Below are 9,008 nucleotides of genomic sequence, written 5' to 3'. Positions count from 1 at the left end.
GTAAATTTATAAATTATGTACATGTTCACCATAAAATTAAAATTAAAATGCTTTACTGGACAAAATATAAGCCCCGGAAATTTAGTTGTGCCCTCTGATTTCTTTATTATTCTTGTATTTTTTATGTATGTTCCAAACAGAAAATTCTATTTTTTTGGTGTGGGGTATGATCTGATCTGTGTTTTCGTGGTCGACACGAATATTTGTGGAAAGGAAATGTACGGAATTTAACTCACTATAAATTCTTGATCAATGTTGGAAATAATTGGAACGAAAAATTCTTGATCAATAGGGAAATGACACGGCATTTTCTTGTTTTATACGTTAGCCATCACATTCTATTTGCATTATCGCTCAAGAACCGACAAATTTGTTGTGCTTTTCCATCGCATGAATTTTCCACCCATTGAGAAATACACAAATAATGACAAAAATGTTAGTGTGGATGTGACACTTTCTTTGCAAGCGCGACACTCTACACACAATTGTGTGGATATATTCATCATTCTTTTCACCTGATTTCTAATCACATCTTTTCTTTCAAAGTTAAGATAATAAGAATTTTAGTGTCCGCAAACATGGAAGCTATGTTTTCATGTGGCAGAGTTGCATTTGCAATCATAACAATATCATGCTGGATCTGCTGCTTCACGTCTTCTCCTGCAATTGCATGCCCCTTCCGTGAGAGAAATCTTCTCCTGGATTTCAAGGTAGCCATTGTAGACGACTATAACACTCTAAGGTCCTGGCAAGGATTCAATTGCTGCACGTGGAGAGGAGTCAGTTGTAACCTCCACACAGGCCACGTTTCTGGACTGGATTTGAGTGGATACAATTTGGAAGGTAACATCAGTTCATCGCTGTTCCAACTTGTACAGTTGGAGCACCTCGATCTTAGTCACAACCTCTTCAAGGGTAAATTCAGTCTTCCCCATAATCGACAGTTGAAGAGTCTCACTTTTCTTGACTTGTCATTTGCTGGAAATGTAAATGAATCCTCACTGAGTTCTGTAAGGGAATTTTATGTGAGTTTGGAAAGCTTATCAAATCTGGTGAGCTTGGAATACCTCTCTCTTGCTGCAGTGAACATCTCTGCAGGCAAAGAGTGGGGTGAAGATGTTGGCAGTCTCCCCAACCTTCAACAACTCAGCATGTCTGGCTGTGGGCCAGGAGGACCAATCCCCAATTCCTTTCTCAACCTCACCTCTCTCCTTCATCTCGATCTATCAGACAACTATTTGTCAGGACATATACCTTCTTGGTTTGAAAATTTGACTGCCCAGTTGCTCTCACTTGATCTCTCTGGGAATTACAATCTTGGAGGAGACCTTTCTTTCATTGGACAACGAAAGTCTTCTTTGTCACTAAGCAGCATTGATCTTTCAGGGACAGCCGTGAAGGGTGAGATTCCAGCTGCTATAGGGAATTTGTTGTCCTTACAAAGTCTTGATCTATCAGCTACCGAAATCGAAGGTGAGATCCCAGCTGCTATAGGGAATATGTCGTCCTTGGAAGATCTTCTTCTCTCAAATACCAGAATTGAAGGTGAGATTCCAGCTGCTATAGGGAATTTGTTGTCTTTAAAAAGTCTTCTTCTGTCGAATACCAGAATTGAAGGTGAGATTCCAGCTGCTATAGGGAATTTGTTGTCCTTGCAAAGTCTTGATCTGTCATCTACCGAAATTGAAGGTGAGATCCCATCTGCTATAGGGAATGTGTCGTCGTTGAAGAGTCTTGATCTGTCTGACAACTCTATTGAAGGTGAGATTCCTCTCTCCATAGTCAATCTCTCTAAACTTGATAACTTGATTCTGTACAAAAGCAAGATAACAGGGGTAATCCCACCTTCGTTGGGATCACTTTCTTCCCTTTCCTATCTTGACCTCGGCTACAACAAATTGACTGGTGCAATACCATCCACAGTTTCAGATCTTGTTAACTTAAGAGTCCTTTATCTAGACTCCAACAATTTGAGAGGCTCCGTTTCTCTTTCTCTCTTCCACAATCTCACTAGACTTGAAACTTTGTATCTTTCCTACAATCATTTAACTGTGAGCATTGATTCAACATGGATTCCGCTGTTTAAGCTTCACTATTTGGGACTAGGTTATTGCAATTTAGATAGAATTCCTTCGTTTCTTGTGACCCAATATGACTTGACGGATCTGGACCTATCTGCTAACAGTATCCAAACAAATATTCCATCTTGGATATGGAACTTACCCAGCCTTTATAGTTTGAACCTTAGTTGTAATAAATTAACAGGGTCATTGCCATCTAGACTAACATTACCCAACTATTTTCACTATCTAGATTTGCACAATAACAGCTTAGAAGGTGTTCTTCCTCTTCCTCCTACTGGTCCTCATCTGCTGGATCTGTCGATGAATCAGTTTAATGGTTCTATTCCTACTGACATTGGTGCACATCTTCAAAGTACAAGCTTCTTATCCTTGTCGACGAATAATCTCAGCGGAGCGATTCCAGATTCTATTTGCAGTCCATATTTGCAGGTTCTTGACCTTTCAAATAATACGCTGAGCAGTGTCATTCCTCCTCATTTAACCAGGAATTGTTCTTCTCTTAGTGTTCTAGATTTGGCAGAAAATCATCTGGAAGGTAAAATGCCAGCAGAATGGGGCAACATTACAAAGATTCATACATTGAGGCTCAATGGTAATCATTTGAGAGGAGTTATTCCCTCATCCATTTCAAAAGGCCGATCTCTGCAAGTATTGGATTTGGGAAATAATGATTTGGAAGGCACCATTCCCCAGTGGATTGGTAAGCTATCACAGCTGCATGTGTTGGTCTTAAGGTCTAATCATTTTCATGGCAGTATCCCACGCCAGGTAATTGGCCTTCCGAATCTTCAAATTCTGGATCTTTCTGGCAACCACCTTTCAGGAGCTATTCCAAGCCACCTTACAAACTTGTTTGCAATGGTCAATGCATCACAGAATAATTCAAACCATCTAGAAGAACTCTTCTCATATGGTACGTATACAAATCAGATTACAATTTCCTGGAAAGGTCGGGATGTTGAGTTTGTTAAAGTTCTTTTCATTCTTAAATGTATTGATCTCTCAAACAACTACTTATCTGGGAGCATTCCTCCCGAAATGGGATCTCTTCAAGGCTTGATAGCCCTTAATCTTTCAAGGAATCATCTCAATGGCCGAATCCCAAAAACAATGGGATGCATGGATCAGCTAGAGTCTTTGGACCTTTCGCTAAACAGGCTGAATGGCAACATTCCATTAGAACTTCAGTTGCTGAGTTATTTGCAGTTCTTGAATCTGTCTCATAATATGCTTGATGGAAAGGTACCCCGCGGGGGGCAGTTTCTAACGTTTGGGGAGTCGTCCTACTTAGGCAATCTTAAGCTAAGTGGGATTCCATTTACCAATATAACCGTCTGCAACAACTCTTCTGGCTTTGACAACTGCACAAGTATTGAGAGAAGTGGTGAAGCAGAGAATTCAGATGGTGAAATGATAGGATGGGCAGTGGGACTTGGATTGAGTTATGGTCTGGGATTCTCTATTGTGATTGGAATATTGACTTTCAATAAGAGTGTGAGAAATAGAGCCTTCAATTTGTATGATGTTGTAATTTTAGCTGTTGATCGGCGTATACGAGGGAACAGATGAAAGTATATAGCATTGTATAGAGGGTTCTGCTAGTATATGGAATAAGTTTTCTGGAGTAAGTTTTCTGTTCGTATATGGCCAATATAAATTTATAAGCATATGGCGAGCTGGAAATTATTGGCGTTTCTATGATGTAAACATTTCAATGCGTAATGTACATAATTTTATATATCTCCTGGATTTTAACTATCATAGTATGAAGTGTTTTTTTATTTCGTTCTAATTGTAAGCAGGAAGTAAGGTTGAAGTTTTTTAAGTGATTTTGTTTTATTAATTAATTTCATACGTAAAATGTATCTTAAGGGGTAAAATTATATATTGAATTAAAAAAATCTTATCATTTCTTGTAAATGTGTAATTATAGTATTTTATTCTATTTTTTAAATATTCTATTGGATTTTTATTTTGAGATTTATTAATTATTTTTTTTTATAGATCATTTAAATCTCCATGAATAATTGTTAATAGATAGTTCATTTCAATTTGTCTATTTCAAAACTCAAATCTCTTATTTTGTCGCTGACTTTTTTGTAATAAAAATGTTATTATAATATAATGACCCAACCAATCGAATGGCTAATGAGACCATTACTTAACATCCAATCTTGAAATTGTTTTTTCACTAAGATTAAAAAGAACAACTTGCTTATTTATAATAGACTTGTGTTGATTTTTATAAATTCATAAGATTATTTCTTAAAATTTACCATATCTTAATGTATTCAAAATTTATTTTATTTTATATTATGGATATACCTATCTTTGCATATTACTTACAATCTTTATATATGTATGTATTTATATATGTATGTATGTATTTATATATGTATGTATGTATTTATGTATGTAGTCATTTACTATTTTGGGGTTTGATTTATTGTTACTAAGTTGTAAATGTGTTGTCTATGAGTGTGATAAAATATTATGTTGCTATACCATAGTTTAACTCTAAATAGACAATAGTATGTATATAAGGAAAATTGACATTGAAATAAACTTTAGATTTTTATCTATAAACTTCTTTGAATTGAATTGGAGACATCTAACATGGATTTCTAACATTTGATCATCAAATTTAGTTAACCTTCTTTTATTGTTTTCAACAATTTATCCATTAGACCCCTTTTTAAATATATATCACCAATTCAAGGATCAAGAAATTTGAATGAACCATCTTTGAAAAAAATTCAAACATTAATTTAAATATGTGATCCCCTGATATTTAGAAAATTGTATGTAATAGATGGCATTTTGTACAAAATGGAAGCCTGGATAGCTTTTGACCCAGTTCAGATGTCCCTATTGGAAATTGAACTTGGGTCTCCACAGTGAGAACCCAGTGTTTTAACCAGTTAAGCTCAAACCCTTGAAAATGGTTTCATGATGTTAGTTGCAATCTAATATAACAATAAAAAAATCACAATCTAAATTTTACTTGATAAACTTTTCAACTAAATTATTCTTCAAAAATATTAATATTTTAATTAATAATTTATCTATCTTTCTAAGTTTTAAAATCATTAACCTATTTTTAAGACTATATTTCAAAATTATATAAACAAAAAATATAATTCTATACACAATATATTGTAAATTAAGTTCATATATTTCAATGTACATTGACCAATAAGGGTAATAGACTTTCTACTTTTCTAAAAATGATAACAATTCTTCAGACTCCATCCATATTGCTAAGAAAGTAACTTTGGAACAAATGATAGATATCCATCAAAGCATAGTATGAAAAGGATTTTCTCAAATTTGCTGGTTGCATAAACCCTTTTGAAATCTATGAAAATTATGGGAAGACAGACAAAGCATGTGAAGTATTTGACATAATTCTCGAAAGAGTCTTGATTTTATGGAATGTACTCTAATTAGAAAAGTTGCATCACTACCCTCATAACAATATCTTAGTTTGTTTTAATGTCTAGTGTGTTTAACGCAATTTGAATAACAAGTCTTCAAACATTAATTTTGTTGTCATATGAATTTTGATTTGTGTCTACTTTATAAAAATCCAAAAAATGATCAATTTCTAATAAAATTATATATCATATTGCCAAAGTCTAAAATATAAAAATGTGGGTTTTTTATTAAATTTTCATTTTAAATAATTAATAATCAATATAATAAATAATTGAAATTGTTATTTAATTTTTTAATTAATAATTTACTAAATATCGGTAATTAAAGTTTTTTATTTTTAATAATTAATGATTTCTTAAAAATCTTTTAAAAAATTAAAATATATATTTTTAAAAATTAATATTTAAAAACAATTAATTCAAATTGAAAAAATAATAATTGTTTTTAGTAACAAAGTATTAATAATTTATTGTGAATAATTACTAGCATATATACCTTAAATTTTAATTTAATCTATATAAAATACACCGAGAGATATCCTTCTCAAGGCGCCTATTTGACTCTAGGGTGCAATTTCATTAAAAATAGGTGCCTCAAGAAGGATATCTCTCGGCATATTTTATATAGATTAAATTAAAATTTAAGGTATATATGCTAGTAGCAATTGTGTGACGCGACATGGGAATCATAAAATAAACCAATATATAATTATATAGTATCTTTTTATTAAAATAAATTATATTATAATATTATAATATTATTAAATTATTAAATAGAGATATATGTATTTAGACTATTTTTATAATATATATGTGTTGCAAGATCAAAGCAAATACTAAAATCTAAGATTATTAAAGTTTATTTAAGAATAATATAACACTTCATTTAATCAGGATTATTATGGCTATGGTTAGCGTTAGGGTTAAGGTTAATGTTATGGTCAGGGTTACAGTTCACATCATGGTTTGGGTTAGGTTTATGATTAGGGTTAGGGATTATGATTAGGGTTATGATAATGGTTAGGATTACCATCAATGTTAGGTTTCGGTTTGTGTTTGGGATTATGGTAAGGGTTAGGGTTTATGCTTACAGTTACGATTATGGTTAGGGTTATGGTTATGGTTTATTATCATAATTAAATTTATCGTTAGGGTTTAGTGTCAAGGGAACAATTATGTTTAGGGTTTATATAGTAAATATAGGGTTATGGTAAGCATAATTACATTTACGATTAGGGTTAGAATTATAATTGGGGATATGGTTAGGAATAGGATTTGGTTTATGATTATATTTTGGATCAGGGTTAAGGTTATCACGATTAAGGTTTATATCATGGTTAGGGTTATGAATAGGGTTAGGGTTTGGTTAGGGTGTATATCATGATTAGGGTTAGCATCAAGGTTAGTGTTTGATTTTGGTTCAAGATTATGGTTAGGGTTAGGGTTTACAATTGTAGTTTAGGTTAAGGTTTAGTGTTAACGTTAATTTTATGGTTAGGGTTTAGCATTAGGGTTACAATTACGTTTAGGGTTTACATCAAAGTTAGGGTTAGAATTAGAGTTATGGTTCAATAACATTAAGGTTAGAGTTAAATTAGTATTATTTAGATCAATTAGGATTAGGGTTTGGGCTAGATTAAGGTTAGGAATAGATTTGGATTAAATTTTCATTTGGGTTAGGGTTAAGTTTAGGGCAAGATTATTGTTAGGGCTAATTTTTAGGATTAGGGATAGGTTAGCATTAGGATTAGGGTTAGGGTTAGGGTTAGGATTATGATTAGGGTTAGGGTTAGGGTTTATAGTTAATTTTATTGTTTACATCATGGTTGGGTTCAAGGTTAGGTTTAGGATTATGGTTAGGAATAGGGTTAGGGTCACATTTTGGATAATGGTTAAGGTTAGGTTTTACATCATAGCTAGAGGGTTAAGTTTAGGGTTGGGTTCAAGTTAGGGTCATGATTAACATTATGGTTAGAGTAAGGTTTAGGATCAGGGTTAGGGTGAGGATTATGGTTAGGATTAGGGTTTTAATATTAAGAATAGGGTTAAGCTTAGGGTTTAGGGTTAGGATTAGGATTATGAATAGGATTTACTCTTAGGATAAGGGACATGTTATGGGTTATGGTTAGGATTAGGTTTTAGGGTTAGGACTAAGGATTGTTGTTAGGGTTAGGGTTTAAGGTTATGGCTAGGTTAGGGTTAGGGTTATGGTTTAGAGTTATGGTTAGGATTAGGGTTAAGGGTCGGGATAGGATTATGCTTGGATTAGGGTTTAGTGCTTAGGTTATAGTTAGGTTTGGGGTTAGGACTAAGGATTATTGTTAGGGTTAGGGTTTAAGGTTATGGTTAGGATAAGGTTAGGGTTAGGGTTAGGGTTTAGAGTTATGGTTAGGATTAGGATTAAGGGTCGGGCTAGGATTATGCTTGGGTTAGGGTTTAGTGCTTAGGTTATAGTTAGGTTTAGGGTTATAATTATAGTTATGGTTAGGATTAGGATATACATCATGCTAAGGATTAGGGTTTACATCATGGTTAGGATTATGGATAGGGTAAAGATGACATCACGGTTAGGGTTAGTTGTAAGGTTATTTTTAGGGAAATGGCTACCCAACCCTTAGGATGTAGCAAGATATTAATACCCTTCATATATTATTAATACATTCTAATAGATGTTTGGTGCATCCTAAGGGTTGTATAGTCATTCCCTATTTTTAGGGTTAGGGTTTAGGGTTATGATTAGGTTAGGTTAGATTTAGGGTTAGGATTATGATTAAGGTAATGGTTTAGAGTTATAGTTAGGAGTACACTAAAGGTTATGGTTTATGTCATGGTTTTGTTTAGGGTTAGGGTTAAGGTTAGGATTATAGATAGGGTTATGGTTTACATCATTGTTAGGGTTAGGGTTAAGGGTTAGCATTAGGATTAATGTTAGTGTTACATCACGGTTAGGGTTAGGGTTTTGGTTAGGACTTACACCATGCTTATGGTTATTGTTAGGATTATGAATAGGCTTAGGGCTTAGCATTATGGTTAGATTTAGGGTTAAAATCATGGTTGGGGTTAGGGCTATGGTTTGAGATAGGATGTAGGATTAGGATTATGATCATAGTTAGGGTTTACATCATTGTTAGGATTAGGGTTATTTTTTAGGGTTTGGGTTACGATTAGGTTTATGATTATAATTACAATAACTATAGTATAATTAGAGTTAACGTTTGGGCTAGAATTTAATTAATATTAAGGAACAATTGGGTTAAAGGTTATAGTTAATTAGAGTTAGTGTTTACTTGTTGAAAGGGTTTAATTATATTTAGGGTTAGGATTAGAGGTCAATTAGGGCTATCATTCAATTACATTGGGGCTAGGTTTAAATTAGGATTAGGGCTAGTATTTAATTATGTTTAGATTAGGGTTGAAGTTTTAGCTAGAGCTTAATTCTCGGGTTATAATTAAGCTTAGGGTTATGCTATTGTTAGGTTTCAATTAT

The 9,008-nt window shown here is 33.2% G+C and overlaps 1 protein-coding gene across 1 annotated transcript; it reads left to right on the top strand.

Annotated features, from left to right (window-relative positions):
• The first annotated feature begins 578 nt into the window (after nt 1-578).
• LOC131036893 (receptor-like protein EIX1) lies at nt 579-3,653 on the top strand. The gene is made up of 2 exons (XM_059210616.1): nt 579-1,617; nt 1,711-3,653. Exons 1-2 carry the CDS (start codon nt 579-581, stop codon nt 3,651-3,653), a joined length of 2,982 nt encoding a protein of 993 aa, XP_059066599.1.
• Nucleotides 3,654-9,008: the final 5,355 nt, after the last annotated feature.

This window comes from Cryptomeria japonica, chromosome 8 (assembly GCF_030272615.1).
Source record: "Cryptomeria japonica chromosome 8, Sugi_1.0, whole genome shotgun sequence".
Lineage (NCBI taxonomy): Eukaryota > Viridiplantae > Streptophyta > Pinopsida > Cupressales > Cupressaceae > Cryptomeria > Cryptomeria japonica.
This window is presented reverse-complemented; position numbering and strand designations above follow the sequence as displayed.

Bases quoted from the DNA above. Each gene is read 5' to 3' on its own strand.
- LOC131036893 (XM_059210616.1), top strand. From the start codon at position 579: ATGGAAGCTATGTTTTCATGTGGCAGAGTTGCATTTGCAATCATAACA. The intron at 1,618-1,710 runs GTGAGATTCCAG...CATCTGCTATAG, and splicing joins GTCGAATACCAGAATTGAAG to GGAATGTGTCGTCGTTGAAG.